The sequence below is a fragment of the Bufo bufo genome, chromosome 4 (genome assembly GCF_905171765.1).
Source record: "Bufo bufo chromosome 4, aBufBuf1.1, whole genome shotgun sequence".
Classification (NCBI taxonomy): Eukaryota; Metazoa; Chordata; class Amphibia; order Anura; family Bufonidae; genus Bufo; species Bufo bufo.
Window position 1 is genome coordinate 225,115,663 of NC_053392.1, and position 21,202 is coordinate 225,136,864.

Below are 21,202 nucleotides of genomic sequence, written 5' to 3' on the forward strand. Positions count from 1 at the left end.
GACTGTGGTGATCACCCCCCTGTCATTGATTACCCCCCTGTAAAGCTCCATTCAGATGTCCGCATGATTTTTACGGATGCACTGATAGATGGATCGGATCCGCAAAACGCATCCGGACGTCTGAATGAAGCCTTACAGGGGCATGATCAATGACTGTGGTGATCACCCCATATAGACTCCCTGATCACCCCCCTGTCATTGATCACCCCCCTGTCATTGATTACCCCCCTGTAAAGCTCCATTCAGATGTCCGCATGATTTTTACGGATGCACTGATAGATGGATCGGATCCGCAAAACGCATCCGGACGTCTGAATGAAGCCTTACAGGGGCGTGATCAATGACTGTGGTGATCACCCCATATAGACTCCCTGATTACCCCCCTGTCATTGATTACCCCCCTGTAAAGCTCCATTCAGATGTCCGCATGATTTTTACGGATGCACTGATAGATGGATCGGATCCGCAAAACGCATCCGGACGTCTGAATGAAGCCTTACACGGGCGTGATCAATGACTGTGGTTATCACCCCATATAGACTCCCTGATCACCCCCCTGTCATTGATCACCCCCCTGTCATTGATCACCCCCCTGTCATTGATCACCCCTCTGTAAGGCTCCATTCAGATATTTTTTTGGCCCAAGTTAGCAGAATTTTTTTTTTTTTTCTTACAAAGTCTCATATTCCACTAACTTGTGTCAAAAAATAAAATCTCACATGAACTCACCATACCCCTCACGGAATCCAAATGCGTAAAATTTTTTAGACATTTATATTCCAGACTTCTTCTCACGCTTTAGGGCCCCTAGAATGCCAGGGCAGTATAAATACCCCACATGTGACCCCATTTCGGAAAGAAGACACCCCCAGGTATTCCGTGAGGGGCATATTAAGTCCATGAAAGATTGAAATTTTTGTCCCAAGTTAGCGGAACGGGAGACTTTGTGAGAAAAAAATTAAAAATATCAATTTCCGCTAACTTGTGCCAAAAAAAAAAATTTTCTATGAACTCGCCATGCCCCTCATTAAATACCTTGGGGTGTCTTCTTTCCAAAATGGGGTCACATGTGGGGTATTTATACTGCCCTGGCATTCTAGGGGCCCCAAAGCGTGAGAAGAAGTCTGGTATCCAAATGTCTAAAAATGCCCTCCTAAAAGGAATTTGGGCACCTTTGCGCATCTAGGCTGCAAAAAAGTGTCACACATCTGGTATCGCCGTACTCAGGAGAAGTTGGGGAATGTGTTTTGGGGTGTCATTTTACATATACCCATGCTGGGTGAGAGAAATATCTTGGTCAAATGCCAACTTTGTATAAAAAAATGGGAAAAGTTGTCTTTTGCCAAGATATTTCTCTCACCCAGCATGGGTATATGTAAAATGACACCCCAAAACACATTCCCCAACTTCTCCTGAATACGGCGATACCACATGTGTGACACTTTTTTGCAGCCTAGGAGGGCAAAGGGGCCCATATTCCAAAGAGCACCTTTAGGATTTCACAGGTCATTTACCTACTTACCACACATTAGGGCCCCTGGAAAATGCCAGGGCAGTATAACTACCCCACAAGTGACCCCATTTTGGAAAGAAGACACCCCAAGGTATTCCGTGAGGGGCATGGCGAGTTCCTAGAATTTTTTTTTTTTTGTCACAAGTTAGTGGAAAATGCTTATTTTTTTTTTTTTTTTTTTTTCATACAAAGTCTCATATTCCACTAACTTGTGACAAAAAATAAAAACTTCCATGAACTCACTATGCCCATCAGCGAATACCTTGGGGTCTCTTCTTTCCAAAATGGGGTCACTTGTGGGGTAGTTATACTGCCCTGGCATTCTAGGGGCCCAAATGTGTGGTAAGGAGTTTGAAATCAAATTCTGTAAAAAATGACCTGTGAAATCCGAAAGGTGCTCTTTTGAATATGGGCCCCTTTGCCCACCTCGGCTGCAAAAAAGTGTCACACATCTGGTATCTCCGTAATCGGGAGAAGTTGGGGAATGTGTTTTGGGGTGTCATTTTACATATACCCATGCTGGGTGAGAGAAATATCTTGGCAAAAGACAACTTTTCCCATTTTTTTATACAAAGTTGGAATTTGACCAAGATATTTATCTCACCCAGCATGGGTATATGTAAAAATACACCCCAAAACACATTCCTCAACTTCTCCTGAATACAGAGATACCAGATGTGTGACACTTTTTTGCAGCCTAGGTGGGCAAAGGGGCCCACATTCCAAAGAGCACCTTTCGGATTTCACAGGTCATTTACCTACTTACCACACATTTGGGCCCCTAGAATGCCAGGGCAGTATAACTACCCCACAAGTGACCCCATTTTGGAAAGAAGAGACCCCAAGGTATTCGCTGATGGGCATAGTGAGTTCATGGAAGTTTTTATTTTTTGTCACAAGTTTGTGGAATATGAGACTTTGTATGAAAAAAAAAAAAAAAAAAAAAAATCATCATTTTCCACTAACTTGTGACAAAAAATAAAAAATTCTAGGAACTCGCCATGCCCCTCACGGAATACCTTGGGGTGTCTTCTTTCCAAAATGGGGTCACTTGTGGGGTAGTTATACTGCCCTGGTATTCTAGGGGCCCAAATGTGTGGTAAGGAGTTTGAAATCAAATTCAGGAAAAAATGAGGAGTGAAATCCGAAAGGTGCTCTTTGGAATATGGGCCCCTTTGCCCACCTAGGCTGCAAAAAAGTGTCACACATCTGGTATCCCCGTACTCAGGAGAAGTTGAGGAATGTGTTTTGGGGTGTCTTTTTACATATACCCATGCTGGGTGAGATAAATATCTTGGTCAAATGACAACTTTGTATAAAGAAATGGGAAAAGTTGTCTTTTGCCAAGATATTTCTCTCACCCAGCATGGGTATATATAAAATGACACCCCAAAACACATTCCCCACCTTCTCCTGAGTACGGAGATACCAGATGTGTGACACTTTTTTGCAGCCTAGGTGGGCAAAGGGGCCCATATTCCAAAGAGCACCTTTCGGATTTCACAGGTCATTTTTTACAGAATTTGATTTCAAACTCCTTACCACACATTTGGGCCCCTAGAATGCCAGGGCAGTAGAACTACCCCACAAGTGACCCCATTTTGGAAAGAAGAGACCCCAAGGTATTCGCTGATGGGCATAGTGAGTTCATAGAACTTTTTATTTTTTGTCACAAGTTAGTGGAATATGAGACTTTGTAAGAAAAAAAAAAAAAAAAAAAAAAATCATCTTTTTCCGCTAACTTGTGACAAAAAATAAAAAGTTCTATGAACTCACTATGCCCATCAGCGAATACCTTAGGGTGTGTACTTTCAGAAATGGGGTCATTTGTGGGGTGTTTGTACTGTCTGGGCATTGTAGAACCTCAGGAAACATGACAGGTGCTCAGAAAGTCAGAGCTGCTTCAAAAAGCGGAAATTCACATTTTTGTACCATAGTTTGTAAACGCTATAACTTTTACCCAAACCATTTTTTTTTTACCCAAACATTTTTTTTTTATCAAAGACATGTAGAACTATAAATTTAGAGCAAAATTTCTATATGGATGTCGTTTTTTTTTGCAAAATTTTACAACTGAAAGTGAAAAATGTCATTTTTTTTGCAAAAAAATTGTTATATTTCGATTAATAACAAAAAAAGTTAAAATGTCAGCAGCAATGAAATACCACCAAATGAAAGCTCTATTAGTGAGAAGAAAAGGAGGTAAAATTCATTTGGGTGGTAAGTTGCATGACCGAGCAATAAACGGTGAAAGTAGTGTAGGTCAGAAGTGTAAAAAGTGGCCTGGTCTTTCAGGGTGTTTAAGCACTGGGGGCTGAGGTGGTTAAAGAGGACCGGACAACAATGTCTGTTTTAGTAAATACTTGTATTCCCCTTAACTCGTAGGATACCAGCGCCGTACATGTACGGCGCTGGTATCAGGGTCACAAATCCCAGCGCTGATCAGCTGCAGGGGTCCAGCAGTCACAGATAGCCAGACCCCTGCTGTATGCACAGATGCCGGCGCATTAACCCTTGCACTGCCACGGTCAGCGCTGACCGCGGGAAGGGGCAGTATCCTGCCGGGTGCGGGGTGGCCATCAGGTCTCCCCGCTGCTGTGATGGGGACCCAATGGCAGGGAAGGCAGCCTGATGCCTTCCTTAGGCATCGTGGCTGCCTTCCGGGAGAGCCTGTGAGATCCAGCCCCCTGGATCTCACAGGCAGGAAGCTGTAAGGGCTCTTTCACACGAGCGGATGCTGTGCGGGTAATCTGCTGCGTGAAAGAGAGCCAAGCCCCATTCCGGACAGCAGACACACGGAGCATTAAAATTATTAATAATGCTCCGTGCCTCTATGTGACCTTTTTACTACAAAATCACAGTGAGATAAAGTTGTCACCGTGATTTTGTAGTAAAAAGATCACAGAGAGGCACAGAGCTTTATCAGTCATGTTAATGCTCTGTCTCTGCTGTCCAGAACGGGGCTTGGCTCTCTTTCACGCAGCGGATTACCCCCACGGGATCCGCTCGTGTGAAAGAGCCCTAAGTGTATTACAGTGAGTAATACACTTACAGCCAATGCATTACAATACAGAAATATTGTAATGCATTGTAAAGGTGATCAGACCCCTAAATGTTGAAGTTCCAGAGTGGGACAAAAAAAATAAAGTAAAACAAAATTGTTAAAAATAGTGAACAAAAAGCAAAGTAGACATATTAGGTATTGCCGCGTCCGTATAAACCGGCTCTATAAAAATATCACATGATTAGATGTTCCCGTCAGGTGAACGTCGTAAAAAAATTAATAAATAAAAACAGTGTAAAAAAAGCCATTTTCTGGGGGGGCATGGCTTGCAGCCGAGCGAAGAGGACTGCTTCCTGGTGAACTCTGACACCAGAGCCCATCGAGTGCCATCGGAACGGACCCAAGCGGTATTTAAACCCAAACTGCCTACCATTAGGCCCAGCGTAGCACCCGCTACAAAAAGATACCCTACTGAGGCTCATCGGACCTTCTAATCGGGCCTACTAATTCCTGGCCTTGATTTCTGGGGCACGCGAGCATCGCGAATCGGGATAAAGGGGCGGAAGTCTGCGCACACAGGAGGAGGAACCCACGACACCAAGAGACCCCCCCGCTTACTTGGTGCTGCCCATCGAGTCAACATTAGCCTGCCCTGCGCCCATAATAACGCTAGCCTTCAGCATCAGCCGGCCATTCCAGAAGACTCCCCCTCCACAACCAGGAAAGGAGCCTGCGCTACCTGTGCTGCCAATATCTCCGAGGGTAAGAAAAGGGAAATAAGTGGGGCCCTCGTTTGTATCAGCAGATTGCCCAGGCCATCACACGCATAAGGACTGAGCCCGCCACACAGCAGATACGCGGCGCTCATACTAACGCTCTCTTTGGTCAGCTGCACTAGGATTGAGAGAGACTGTCGGCATCCCTCATCAGTTACGCTGACACTATTTTGGCGCCTCACCTCACCCACAGACACCCCTGTGAAGTCACCTTATAAAGGCCTAGCCTTAATGTTTAGCATATAGACCTCTACACTATTGGAGGTCTGCACACCCAATTGGACGTTTAAAGCGCCAGTGACCCAATTTCTTCAGGCCTCGCAGTGCGCTAACCACACGTCTACATTATTAGCCCAGTATAAGGCCTAAAATATGCTATACTAAAACTCCTACACCCCAGCACATAGGGGCCAGCAAGAGGAGAGATTCCGTAAACTGTTTGGCTGTACTCAACTACTAACTCTGAGAGACTCGTACCTGCCTGCTAGTAATGGTAAAAATCTGCTCCCAAAATTCCAACAGTAACAACCTATAGCGTCAAGCGGGCTCTTAAATTCCTTTATACAGAAAGGCCAATTATCGAGCTTAACTAAATCCACTCCGCCTCGTAAAAATTCTCCAGGTGGATGCGCAGAGGAAAAACCCTCACCTGACACACAAGAAATGGAGAGCGACATGAAGACAGGGGTCTACCCATCTCACGTTCCTTCCTCAGCAAGGCTCTCTCAAAGGCACTAGAACCTGTAGTAAAGGAACTTCCAAGACATTTAACAAGACATGAAGAGCATTGGAGGCAGGGTGGAGCAACTTGATCCCAATTGATCTCCCATACCGAAGCAACATCCACAGCCTTTACATCGTGCCAAACACATTTGAACAAAATAGTAAACTGGATGGAGGACCAGGAGAATAGAGCACGTCGTAATAATCTACTTTTAAAGGTAGTCCCAGAATCCATCCAAGCTGAAGCATTGCCAGATGCCGTTAAACAAATCTTTATTTCAATACTGGGAGACTCGTACCCACTAGAAATCTCCATTGAAAGAGCGCACAGATCACTCCAAGCTAAACCGGGTCCCACAAACCCCCGAGAGATGTCATTTGCAAGTTGTTTCACTCTAGAGTGAGAAATGGCGTCCTACGCACAGCCAGAAATCATCCCCCCCTCACCAGTGGGGGGCTCAAATATTTCCATTTACCAAGATCTGGCAAGAATCACGCTCTCTAAAAGAAGCGTCCTCAGACCCTTAGCGGAAGTTCTCCGACATAAAGACATACCCTACAGATTGCTCTTTCCTTTTGGGCTGTCACTCACGGCAGAAGGGAATATATTGAGAAACCATTTAGAATTGCCAGAACTCCTGCAAATCCTGAAGATTGACTACCTTGACATCCCAGATTGGTCTCTAATAAAAGACCTAGCCACCTTACCCACCCTACCACTACCTACCCCCTGGGAAACGGTGGGCATGGAGAAATGCAACAAGATTCGCAGACGTCAGGGAAAGTCAACCCCCAGGAAGATGATCATGGACCCTACCTGACCTTCCCTCATAGAAGATAGGTTCTATGTTCACACCCATTTATTTGGAATTTTTTCTGTGCTATTACCACTCTTGATATGAGTGGAAATGTTGTAGTTACAGGTCATTGACGGCAGACCAAGACCGTGTCAATGTGCTAGGTTCTGAGAGCATAGACTACGTGGCGGACACTTCATAGACTGCCATGGAGGTTCTCATTGCGGCGGCCTCGACCTGTCTTTTAAGTTCGATAATATTGGGCAAGGTTTAACCTTTTTTGGTATCATTATTTTAACTAAGGTGGCCATGCCCACTATATTCCTCCTCTATAAAGCAATAAGACCTCCAGCCTCGGTCCTGGTGCTGGCTGGAAGAACAGTTAATCTTCATGTTCTTGTTTCAGTTCTACTGGAAGAGACTCTACTCTGCATTTTGCTGTTTTATATGTTTTAGTTCAGTAAAACCCCTGCATCCTCCCACCCCTCACCTCACGCTCAGGGCATCAATAGGTGACGCACTACACAGTCAAACATCAGTACGTCTAGATAAGCCTGAGCAAATATTAATCAGGATTTATAATGGCCAACATTAAATTAGTTTCATACAATGCGAGAGGCCTTAACTCCGCTGTACGAAGGAGTCAAATACTACACCACTTCAAAAAAGCCAGAGTGGATGTCCTGTTACTACCAAAAACCCCTCCCTTCCATAGACACTACTTTAGTCAATGGTACCACTCACATACAAACACCAAAAACTCTAGGGGAGTATCCATCACCATAGCCAAACACCTCGCATTCGAACAATCAGACATGTACTCAGACCTAGATGGCAAAATTCTTATACTGACAGGGAAACTGAATGGCTAGCGTGATCAGAGACCCAATCTATATGCTCCAAATACCCAACAATCATCTTGGATTAGATCCACATTGACACTACTGGATAGTTTAAAGAAGGATGATTTGATTGTTGGAGGTGACCTTAATGTGGTGTTGGAACCAATCCTAGACACCTCTTCTAGGAAATCCTCCCTATCATAAAAGACACTCAAACACATCAAAAAATCCTTGCAATTTCTATCCCTCCCCAATGCCTGGCGTTTCACTCTTTACTCTACCCCACACAACTCCTACCACAGGATTGATTACTTTTTCCTCCAACAGTCATCTCTTGGTAAAATACGTTCAACTAACACAGGGTCTAGTATACAGTCAGATCACTTTCCAGTGGAACTTGTATTAGAAATATCTGAACACAGACCTTCCAAATCTCCATGGTGTCTAAATGAGACTCTACTCTCTATACATTCTGAAATGCTAAAATCTCTAGATTGCTAATTTCAACATAACATGAATACAGAGGTTCCCACCCCAATAGTGTGGGAGGCACATAAGACCACAATTAGAGGCGAGTTTATATCGATAAGCACATACCAGAAAAAACTGAGATTCACAAATACAGCACGTACATCAAGAGATAGGTAAACTAAAAAAACTACACAAAAAATCCCTAGCTTCCTCTCACCTCCAGCAATTTACTACTGCTCGTATACAACTACGTGATCTATTAAACAAGAACCTCGCCAAAGTATTCATGTCTGTAAAACACTCTTTTTACGCTCATGGGGATAAAGCATCAAAACTGATGATGTCCCTAATCAAGAGACGGAAACCTTGTACACATATCTCTGAGATTAAGACTAATGAAGGCCCCCTCACGACAGACCCAGCTGAGATTGAACGGGAATTTATTAAGTTCTATGCATACCTCTATCAGATTAAATGACCGGCTACATCCAACCAGACACAAGAACTACAAAAGTCAGCCATTACAGATTTTCTGTCGAAATTGTCTCTTCCAACTCTCCCAGACACATCACATGCTGACTTATTAAAACCCTTCTCAGTTGAGGAATTAAAATCTATCATGCCGAAATGCCCGAAAGGCAAAGCCCCAGGCCCAGAAGGCCTCCCGTGCTCATATTATAAATCCTTCTCCTCTGCCCTGCTACCTCGACTAACAGAAACGTTCAATGCCTATCTAGCTGGTGCCCGTTTTCCCAAATTAATCGTTAGAGGCTTACATCACATTGATGCATAAAGAAGGGAAAGATCCTTCATATTGCGGCAGTTATAGACCCATCTCATTGCTGAAATGACTACTGTGAGGGGGCACATATCAAGGCATAACTACTGTGAGGAGGGCACATATCTGGGCATAACTACTGTGAGGGGGCACATATCTGGGCATAACTACTGTGAGGGGGCACATATCTGGGCATAACTACTGTGAGGGGGCATGTGTGAGCATTACATCTGTGAAGAGGGCACATATCTTGGCATTATTACTGTGAGGGGGCATGTGATGTATACATGTGTGTAATGTATGTAGTGCAGTATGTGATGATCACACACTGCACTACATACATTACACACATGTATACATCACATACTGCGCTGTCACCTTCTTCTCCAGGTCTACCTTGATGTCTGGTCTTTAGGCTTCAGTCAGATCCTCCACCGCCATGCTTGCGCCGTGTGCCCGACACCACCAGGAGCTGGCCCCTCCTCCTTTAATCTCCCGCCGGCTTCTCCTACAGCAGGCCTCTCTATCGCTCCAGTGCCCGCCCAATCTTAACAATCAGGGGCGTAGCTAGAAATGACTGGGCCCCATAGCAAAAAAAATTATGGGCCCCCCCTCCCGGATCTCCCACCCCCACATACCTATCGGACCTTCCACCCTTTCCAGAGCTCCCACCCAAACACCCCTCCAGGACCTCCCACCCCAACATCCCCCTAAGTGTCGTCCACAGATCCCCCCTTTCGGTGTCGTCCACAGATCCCCCCTTTCGGTGTCGTCCACAGATCCCCCCCTTCAGTGTCGTCCACAGATCCCCCCCTTCAGTGTCGTCCACAGATCCCCCCCTTCAGTGTCGTCCACAGATCCCCCCCTTCAGTGTCGTCCACAGATCCCCCCCTTCAGTGTCGTCCACAGATCCCCTTCTTCAGTGTCCTCCACAGATCCACCCCCCTTCAGTGTCCTCCACAGATCCCCCCTTCAGTGTCCTCCACAGATCCCCCCTTTCAGTGTCCTCCAGAGATCCCCCCCTTCAGTGTCCTCCACAGATCCCCCCCTTCAGTGTCCTCCACAGATCCACCCCCCTTCAGTGTCCTCCACAGATCCCCCCCTTCAGTGTCCTCCACAGATCCCCCCTTCAGTGTCCTCCACAGATCCCCCTTTCAGTGTCCTCCACAGATCCCCTCCTTCAGTGTCGTCCACAGATCCCCCCCTTCAGTGTCCTCCACAGATCCCCCCCTTCAGTGTCCTCCACAGATCCACCCCCCTTCAGTGTCCTCCACAGATCCCCCCCTTCAGTGTCCTCCACAGATCCCCCCCTTCAGTGTCCTCCACAGATCCCCCCTTTCAGTGTCCTCCACAGATCCCCCCCTTCAGTGTCCTCCACAGATCCCCCCCCCTTCAGTGTCCTCCACAGATCCCCCTGTTCAGTGTCCTCCACAGATATCCCCCCCACCCAGAGCCGCTTCCTAGCTAATTTATTCACTGCACTTGCCTCTGTTAAATTGAAGAGAAGTGCTGTAATCTCGCACAGGCCAGGAAGACGGTGCATGCGCACTTCGATGCCTCTGCCAGTGCGCCTGTGCGAGATTACGGCGCTTCTCTTCAATTTCACAGATGCTAGTGCAGTGAATAAATTAGCTAGGACGCGGGGCTGGGCAGGGAGATTGCAGGCACAGGCAGCATCGCTTTGCTGCCTGTGCCGTTCGCAAAGCGCCCTGCGCTGATAAAGTCCGGTCACTGCGCGGGCCGCATGACACGGCTTCGCGGGCCGCAGGTTGGGCATCACTGAAGCTAATCACAAGATGGTACCTCACACCGGTACGTCTCAAGCAAATGAAATGCCTCAGCTCTGATATTTGCTGGAAATGTACCCAATCACAAGGCACCTACTTCCACATGTGGTGGTCCTGTTTGGTCCTGCAGCCCTTCTGGTCTGAGGTGACGGGGTTGATTACACAGATCTGTTCTCTACATACCCCCCCCCCCACTCCCGTCTCAATACTACTAAACATCAGATTACATGATATTCCCCACAATAAACGGAAACTAGTACTCCACCTAGCCTCTGCTGCCAAATTCCTAATCCCACAACACTGTAACCAACCAACTTCCCCCACATTATCACAGTGGTTGCAGAAGGTGGAACATATTTACCACATGGAGGAACTGTCTGCCTGGGAAGCTAGATCACACTCCAATTTCCAGAAGATATGGGGCGATTGGACAATTTTTCGTAAAATGAGCTGTTTCCTTTACAAACTCTCAGACTTTCACGAGTCCACGAGTCCACACACCTAATGATAGCTCATGACTTTTACTTTTACCGCCCCAAACAACCCCTCCCCTGAAGGTTCATGGTTTGATAACCAATGTTATATTTTATTTGACATCGCCTTGATTACCTTGTTTGTATTACAATGTAACCTTTAGTACTATGTGTTTATCTATAAGCGTGAAAACCAATAAGAAGATAATTGAAAAGAAAAGAAAAAAAATTCTGGTCACCTTGCCTCACAAAAAGTTTAATACCAAGTGATCAAAAAGTCTTTATGTACCCCAAAATTGTACCAATCAACCGTCATCTCAGCCCCTACCTAAGACAATCGCCCAAAAAATAAAAAAAAATAGGGCTTTCAGAAAATGGCAACACAAAAACAAGATTTTATTCTGTTCAAAAATGATTTCCCTGTGTAAAACTTAACAAAAATAAAAATGATAGACATATTAGGTATCACCGAATCCGTAACAACCTGCTCTATAAAAATATCACATTATATGCCCCCTCAGGTGAATGCTGTAAAAAAAAAAAAAAACAACTATGCAAAAACAGCCATTTTTTCACCTTGCCTCACAAAAAGTTTAATACCAAGCAATCAAAAAGTCTTATGTACCCCAAAATGGTACCACTCAAACTGCCAGCTCATCCCACAAAAAATTAGCCCCCATATAAGACAATCACTTAAATAAAAACCAATGGCACCCATAAACCAATCCATCAAAATCTGCGCTGCAAAAGCCCTGCCATATGACCCCAGAGCAGTTTACCACCACATATCAGGTGTTGCCGTATTCAGGAGAAAATGGGTAACAAACAATGTGGTGCTTTTTCTCCTGTTACCCCTTGTGAAAATGAAAAATTTGGGGCTAAAGCAACATTTTATTGGAAGAAACAAAACTTTTCATTTTTACAGCCAAGTGCTTCCAAATTTCGTAAAAAAACGCTTAGGGGGTGAAAGTGCTCAGTACCCCCCTATTCTTTAAGAATGTAGTTTCCAAAATGGGGTCACTTTTTAAGGGTTTCCACTGTAGGGGTATGTTAGGGTCTCTTCAAATACAAAATGGTGCCTAAAAACCATTCTAGCGAAATCTGCCTCCAAAATCCATATGGCGCTACTTTTCTTCTGACCACTGCCACGTGCCCATAGAGCAGTTTACAACCACATATGTGGTATTTCTGTAAACTGCAGAATCAGAATAATATATATTGAGGTTTATTTTGCTGTTAAAGGGCTTCTGTCACCCCACTAAAGTCTTTTTCTTTTTGGCTACTTATAATCCCTATACTGCGATATATCAATATATAATGCTATTACTCATTTTGGTTCAGTAGTTAATTCAAAAAACTGACTTTTATAATATGCTAATTAACTGTCTACCAGCAAGTAGGGCGGCTACTTGCTGGTAGCAGCCGCATCCTCCTTTCATAAAGACGCCCCCTCCTCTTGTTGATTGACAGGGCCAGTGAACTCGCTCGTCCTCTGGCTGGCCCTGTCTGCATTCAAAATCTGGCGCCTGCGCCGTACCTGTCTTCAGTCGGCGCAGGCGCACTGAGAGGAGGACGCTCTCTCGGCCGCTCCTTCCTGCGCCGGGTGTAGATGTGCCGTCATCGGTGCATTGAGGATGGAGCGGCCGAACACTGCGATGCATCTGCATCCACAGATGAAAGGGATGCACTGCATTGGTCTCTAGTTTATTGGATAACCCAAGAGAACAGTTCTGAATTAAAGTTGGTTGGCTGTTTGCTGCTTCAGTCAGTGAGAGCTAGGATAGTTTTGTCTCTGTCCCCAGGTCAATGGCAAAGCAGAAAACACAGTGTTGTCCTGTCGGCGAAGGAGGCCATCTTTAAAGTGCATTTTAGACAAGTCACATACCAGTATATGGGGACCCCCACCGACCATATACTTACTGACACTGGTGAGGGAGAGAATGAAAAAATATCTAAATAAGAGTAAAGGCTACCCCCTTCCCCACTGTCAGTAAGTGTATAGTTGGTGGGGGATTCCTCTATATACTGGTCCCCCATACACTGGTTTATGTCACATACAGTTTGTGTTTCAGGGCATTCTGAAAGTCTTTATAATCTTTCACTTTTTTTAACATTTTATGCTGTGGCCTTGTGCTAAAATAAAAAAATAAAAAAAATAAATTAAAGTTTTACCCCTTTTTTCCTTGTGAACTTAATGCCCCATAATGTCAATGAAAATGTAAAAACAGAATGTTAGATTTTTTTAGCAAATTTATTAAAAAGACAAAACTAAAATTTCACATGGCCATGCATAATCAGACCCTTTGCTTCACACTTGAAATTTAGCTCTGGGGACCTCCCATTTCTCTTGATCATCTTAGAGATTGCACCTTGATTGGAGTCCACCTATGGTAAATTCAGCTGATTGGACATGATTTGGAAAGAAAACCATGCCTATATAAGGTCTCACAGATGACAATGCATATCAGAGCAATAATCAAGTTATGAGAAGGAAAGAACTGCCTGTAGAGATCAGAGGCAGAATTGTGTGGAGGCACATAACTGAAGAAGGGTACACAAATGTTCCCACAATAACTTTTATAACACTTAAATTGAAGTAGTTTGGAACAACCAGGACTCTTCCTAGAGTTGGCTGTCCCACCAAACTAAGGCTACTTTCACACTCGCATTTTGGCTTTCCGTTTGTGAGATCCGTTCAGGGCTCTCGCAAGCGGTCCAAAACGGATCAGTTTTGCCCTAATGCATTCTGAATGGAAAAGGATCCGCTCAGAATGCATCAGTTTGCCTCCGTTCAGTCTCCTTTCCGCTTGACAAAACTGAGCCAAACGGATCTGTCCTGGCACACCATGTAAGTCAATGGGGAGGGATCCGTTTTCACTGACACAATCTGGCACAATAGAAAATTGATCCGTCTCCCATTGACTTTCAATGGAGTTCATGACTGATCAGTCTTGGCTGTGTTACAGATAATACAAACGGATGCGTTCATGACGGATGCATGCGGTTGTATTATTATCCGTAATTATCCATTTTTGCAGATCCATGATGGATTTGCCCAAAACGCGATTGTGAAAGTAGCCTAAGTAATTGGGAGAGAAGGGCCTTGGTAAGAGAGGTGACCATGAACCAAAGGGTCACTCTGGATGAGCTCCAAAGATTCTGTATAACAGAACATAACAGAACACTTCATGTCTATGCCTCATACCTGATAGGAACAGCCTAATATGCCGAAATGTGTATGAAGAAATCTGGATATTTTATAATGCAGCAGATTTGTGTTTCTTATGTGGAAGCTTGTAAAATTCTGCAGGCCGGGTTGTAATCTCCTTGTTATATAATGAATATCCCATTGCAGTAGCCTAGATGTAATACTTTAACTTGTTAATGTTTTATTTCCTTGCTTAACTTTAGATTTAAAGATATCATTCCAGTCTCAAGTGGCTCATCACTTTCATGGGGGCCTGTTTTGGGAGCTATGGCTTCCTGCCATTCATTGATTTTGTTAGACGGGACTGTACAAGGAGATCCTCTGGACTTGAAAATGTTTGAGTTCACGTGCTGGGTAAATTCTTCTGTCTCTTATTACTCAATTAGAAGGAAAAAGGGTATACATGTGCTGCTCCAATCTGAGACCATGTAATATTCTAAGGAGAAATTGCTTACTGTACTTCTCAGTCAGCTTATAGCCTACATACGTAGGAATACATTTTTACTTTGTGATAAGTGTTTTTATTAATAATACGCTACTTTATGCTACTTTTTATCAAGGACATTGAAGAGGCCCCAGCAGGTCACAATGAAGAATCTATGCAGTCCATGACTGTGAAACCAGGTCCTGACGCAAATAAGGTGAAGTATATGTAGACCTTGTTAGTTCTCACTAATACCAAGAGGTCCACATTAAGCCAACATAACCCTAACATTTGGTTGTATGCTTACCGTACATTGCTACTTTTCATTTTGAATCTTTATACTAGATATTGTACTTGCTATAAGGATATAATTGCTGATGATATGGCTTGAATTAGTCTCCTTAATATCTGCATTATTTAATATTGTTAGGTCACTGTTGAAGGTATTGTCATCCTACAACAATTCCCATTCTCCTCTGGCCTGCAACGCATGTCTGTGATCACCCAGATTCTCAATGGTGATGAATATGCTGTTTACATGAAAGGAGCTCCAGAAATGGTGGCCTCATTTTGCATACCAGATACAGGTTAGTAGTATCTCTCAAATAAGAAATTTGCCTAAGAGGGTTAGACAAGCAAAGGGATATTTTTCACAGAGATGCATGCAATGGATGTTGTAAGTGTTATGAAACCAGTCAGGTCTCCTCTCTCCCCAGTAGGAGATGGCCTGTGCAGCTGTGGCATGGGAGTACCTAGTTTGATCATTGGTATAGACCCTCATTCCTGTCTCTGTGCCAATACATTTCTATATCAGTTTGATGATAAGCTGACCAAAGTATTCCATCATAAGGAGAAAACTTCCATAAATACCCTTTAGTGAACTGGATATTAAGTGTCTTAAGGGGGCAATGTTTACTTGGATATTTATGGCATATCCACAGTCTGTCTCTCTCTGACCCCGGCGCCTATCTCCTAAATGGAGGATCTCTGACCCGCTTCCCACCTGCTGAAGCAGCCACTGTAAATGGAGAGGTGGCTAGGATTACAGAAACAGTAGAACTTGCTGTGCTACATTATTTTTATAACTCCCATTCACTTTATGGGAATTATGGAGGTAGTTACCTCTTTAATTAGCAGCAGCTCTGCAAAATTATTAAAATGATCATACTTGAGGAGGTTAGAATACACAGGAATGAATTGTGCCCTTACTGTCATACTGTTCATTTCAGTTTTGTAACATATATAAGGTTTGGTTGTCCAAAGAAGAGCCATTATGTCTATGTACCCAGGAGGCTGTACTAGGGTAACTCTCCATGGCCATCTTGTAGATGCCATACCTTAAAGGGGTTGTCTGAGAAACACATTTTTAAAAAGGGACAAAATGGATTAAAATTTAAAAAAATAAGCGGTAATCACCTTACCGATACCCCACTGCCACTCCACTGTTGTGCCACTGCTCCGGTCCTTGCTGCTGTTCATTTCCTGGTCTCAGCAAAATTTACAGGAAATGGGTGGAAAGATCGATCAGCCAATCACTGGCTGCAGGGGTCATTCTGTTTATGCTGGTAATATTGGATAACGGCCAGGTGATTTTTAAATACTAAATTAATATAGATTTTTTTCTTTGTCACACAGTTCCCATCAACTTTTCAGATGAGCTGGAGCTTTACACAAAACAAGGCTTCCGCGTTATTGGGCTGGCCTACAAAATACTGGACAGAAACGAGAGTATAAACATCAAAGCTTTAAAGCGGTAAGGTCACTTTTAGCATTTGATATTAAAATAAAAATGGGTAATACCAAACATGGCGATTTGAGAACTTAAAGTGACCCTATGCTGTAGGCAGGTCTAAGTTGACAGAAGGTCAGGGCAACACAAGTAGGCAGGGACAACAGAAGTAGCCAGGGCCTGCAATACCATAGTGCAGCACAAGACCCCACCGCAGCAGAATCAAATACCACAGTGCATCACAATATACTGCCATCCTAGCCACATTATCCAACTGTATCACCGTTCTGAGGATGGTATAATACAGTTGAGTTCAGGAGGGCACCTGTAGCCATTAAGCATTATATCATTATGTACCTGGCTTGTGGCTATCAGGAGGGCTTGGGTGGCCCCTTGGGCATCAGCTCACTGGGAAATTTCCCTGTAAGGTCTATGGCCAAACTGCCCCGATACAAAATAATTCCTCTATATTCTGCCACAGATGTACGTTAGAGAAAATCCCCTGATTGGTTGTGATTGATAGCCCCCTGTACAAGCAATGGTAGATAGCTGAACTCACTAATATCTCCAGATATAGGCACCAGTTGCATGTGATAATCCAGTGAGGAGAATACAATGGTGAAGCTTTGATCATTTATTGATTTGCCTTGAAAACAAATGCAGGGAATCAGGGTATGCTAGAGGAAATTAGAGGTCAAAAAGAATTGCTCTCACCAGCTTGAAGGTCTGCGACAAAGAGGAAGTACGAAGGACCTTACAGAGGATGTGATGTCACAAAAGAGGGAGGAGAGCAATGCAATGGATAATTTACATAACACACTATAAGATGCATTATAAGAATAACCACAGGGTGGCAGCGTTACACAACATAGTAAATGATAATATAATGCAAACACAACAATTAGTAGAATAGAAGAATAAAGGCTTGAACAGCACACTCCCCGTCTGAAATCCTTGGATTTCACTATATATGCAACTACAAAATGTCCATAAAATGTTGAAACCTGAAAGACAAAAAACAAACATTCTGAGTGAGAAGAGTTGCCGGAGTGAGAATGGCAGGGGATTCTGGATCCATAGATACAGGTACAAGAGGTCTTGAGTTGACAATAGCGGATACCTCAGCCAGGAAGGTAGTCAAAGTCTCATGGGTGAGCCTTGAGAAGTTTGAGTCCATCAGCATACAGTTCAATATTTTGCGGGTGATGCCTATCATTCTTTCCCATGAACCACCCATATGAGAGGCATGGCGGGGGGGGGGGGGTTAAAGATCCATGTACAACCATTATTGGCTAAGTAGTCTTGAACTGGTTTAGAGTCAATTTGCAACTCTCGACAGGCTCCTATGAAGTTGGTTCCACAGTCAGATCTTATTTGCTTTACTGGTCCTCTGATGGCGAGGAATTGTCTTAAAGCATTGATGAAGCTAGAAGCGTTCATGGATTCTATTGCTTCAATGTGTATAGCACGTACACTTAAGCATGTAAACAACACTGCCCATCGTTTGCTTTCTGCATGACCACCTCTAGTCTTACGTGCAGTGACTGTCCATGGCCCAAAGACGTCCAGACCAACATAAGTGAACGGTGGTTCGGTGCTTGTCCTATTAACTGGCAAATCAGACATTTGTTGATGTTGTAATTTTCCTCTCGCCTTGCGACATTTAATGCAATGGTGAATAATATGAGCAACCTGTCTTTTTGCTCCCACTATCCAAAGACCTGCGGCTCTTAAAGCGCCCTCAGTGAAATGTCGGCCTTGATGCTGGACTCTTTCATGATAATGCCGTATCAGCAGTGTAGTAACGTGGTGTTTGGCAGGAATAATGAGGGGATTAATTTCTGAAATCTCTAGCTTAGCCTTGTTTAGGCGACCACCAACTCTCAGCATGCCACGATCATCAATTACTGGTTTCAAGTTGACAAGGGGGCTGCCTCTTGGTATATCTTGCTTGTCATGTATACATTTCAGTTCCATTTTAAAGGCACTCTGCTGTACGTTACGTATCACAAGCAATTCACTTAGAATAATGTCTTCTGCCGTTAGAGGTTTATGGCACAGGGGCCAACTGCGACAGTCAGTGTTATGCTTCTCAGCATGAAAACAATGAACAATGTGGACTAACCTTGCAATGATGTGAATGAGTCTTGACCATCTAGAGAAGCGTTCAAAGCGATGACAGCCCAAGCCAGCCCTCCTTTCAGACTTGGTGACGAAGGTACTAACTTCTGGCCGGATCTCTGGATCTTCATGAGGGTCCTGGAGACTGAAGACTTCTTGGGTAGGAGTTTCTTCATCCTGGTTTAGCAGAAACTCTGGACCTGTCAACCAAGAAGAAGTTGCAGAGACTCTTCCAGATGCCAGTCTGGTGGCGCAATCTTGTGTCCTTTTGAGCAGATCTATGGCCTCCTCCGCTGTAGGGAAGGATTTGAGTGCGTCGTCCACATAGAAGTCTCTCACGACAAAGTTTCTGGCATGTTCCCCAAATTCTGACTCACCATCTAAGGCAGCCCTACGTAGGCCATATGTAGCAACAGCAGGTGAAGGACTGTTACAAAACACGTGCACCTTCATGCAGCATTCAACCATTTCTTTGCTGGTGTCATTGTCTCTATGCCAAAGTAACCTGAGGTAATTTCCATGATCTTGCCGCACGATAAAGCAATGGAACATTTGTTCAATGTCAGCAGTAATGGCTACTGGCTCCTTTCTGAATCTCATGAGCACTCCCACCAGATTATTGGTCAGGTTTGGACCGGTGAGAAGGACGTCGTTCAGAGATACGCCATTATGTTTGGCACTTGAGTCGAATACCACTCTTATTTGGTTTGGCTTCCGTGGGTGATATACCCCAAAGGATGGAAGGTACCAGCATTCTTCATGCCCTTGTAAGGGTGGAGCCAGCTCTGCATGATCATTGCGAAATATTTTTTCCATGAAGGCCACAAAATGACTTTTCATTTCTGGTTTGTTTTTTAACGTACGTTGCAAGGAGATGAATCTGGAGAGTGCTTGTTCCCGGTTGTCAGGGAGTCTGGCTCTTACAGCACGGAAAGGTAAAGGTGCAACCCAGTGGTTAGATGCATCTTTGAAGAATTCATCGTCCATTATTTTAATAAACTCTTTGTCATCCATGGACAAGGCCAGTTTGTCGTCGTCTGGTGTTGTACAAAACACAGTTTTTCCTAAGTTGTCATAACTGGTAGGAATGATGTCTGGTGTCTTTAAGAGGTTAGAAAGCCTTTCCTTCACCTCATAATGATGAACACATGGCTTAAAATGAGATGTGCGACCATTGTTGAGCACAAATGTTTTGAAGGGGTTCACTTGAGATGGTTTGTGGCTCTTATTTATACATACATCGCCCACGATTACCCAGCCTAAATCGAGTCTCTGTGCATATGGGGCATTATCAGGACCGTTGCATTGTTGACGCACCTTGTGGACCCTCAGAATGTCTCTCCCAAGCAGAAGTAGGATGTCAGCATTCATGTCCATAGGGAGGATCTCACTAGCTAGATGTTTCAAGTGGGAATGATGATATGCAGCTTCTGGAGTAGGAATTTCATCTCTTTCATCTGGTATTTGGTCGCATTCAATTAACGTTGGCAAGGGTATATGAACGTTCCCTTTAATGGAGGAGATAAGGTATCCAGTGGCTCTTCTGCCATAAGTCTCTACACGACCAGAACAAGTGTTGAGAGTATATGGTGTTGCTTCTCCTGCCATGTTGAAAATCTCAAAGAATTTAGGTTTTGCCAGAGACCTATTGCTTTGTTCATCAATAATTGCGTACATTTTGATGGCCCTTTCAGATTGCCTTTCTGGGTAGACGTTGACCAAACACACCTTTGCACAGCACTTAGAATCAGCCTCCTTGCCACATATCGCCATACAGGAAGAGGAAATAGCAGTTGTAGCTAATTCTTGAGCCGGTGGCTCCCCGCCATGAAGTGCGACGGCATTGGTTGCAGCTTGAGATGGTGCGTTGTCTGAAGGCAAGGTAGGATGCATTGCTGTAACGTGCTTGTTACTGCTGCATTCTGCACACTTGATAATAACCTTACAGTCTTTCGCCATATGATTAGATAAGGCACAACACTTGTAACACACTCCAAGCTCTTTGAGTATCTCTCTGCGTTCTTGCAAGGTCTTTGCCCTGAGCCCACGACACTCCTTTAAAGGATGAGGTCTTTTATGGATGGGGCACATGCGGTTAGGGTCCTTTTCTTTGAGGACAGGGTATTCCTTCCTAGTATTGCAGGTTAAAATGAGTGGAACATTGGTTTTCCTAACGGATACTGTCCCCCTTAAAGGGTTTCTATCACTTCGTATGACATAATTAGCTGTCAGACACTAGCGATCCGCTAGTGTCTGCTCTGGCCAACCATCCTAATATAACAGCTTTTGGGGCAGCCGTTTTGCTAAAAAAAGAACTTTTATAAATATGCTAATGAGCCTCTAGGTGCTATGTGGGCGTCATTAGCACCTAGAGGCTCCGTCTACCTTCATAAATAGCCACCGCCCAGCGCGTCCCTCCAGCCCGCCCATCTCCTGCTGACATCTCCACTGCGCCTGTTCCTTGGAGCACTATGACGTCACCGGCGCAGGCGCAGTGGAGATGTCTGAGCAGGGAAGCGGTCAGACATTCACTGCGCATGCGCCGAATACAGCCGC

At 44.3% G+C, this 21,202-nt stretch overlaps 1 protein-coding gene across 1 annotated transcript in view; it reads left to right on the forward strand.

Moving 5' to 3' along the window:
* Nucleotides 1–21,202, forward strand: part of LOC120997961 (probable cation-transporting ATPase 13A4) — a 196,187-nt gene that overhangs the window by 112,906 nt on the left and 62,079 nt on the right. The window contains exons 15-18 of the mRNA XM_040428343.1: nt 14,576–14,726; nt 14,933–15,013; nt 15,227–15,383; nt 16,432–16,549. Coding sequence (XP_040284277.1) covers nt 14,576–14,726; nt 14,933–15,013; nt 15,227–15,383; nt 16,432–16,549 — 507 coding nt within the window. The remainder of the gene's footprint in view (nt 1–14,575; nt 14,727–14,932; nt 15,014–15,226; nt 15,384–16,431; nt 16,550–21,202) is intronic.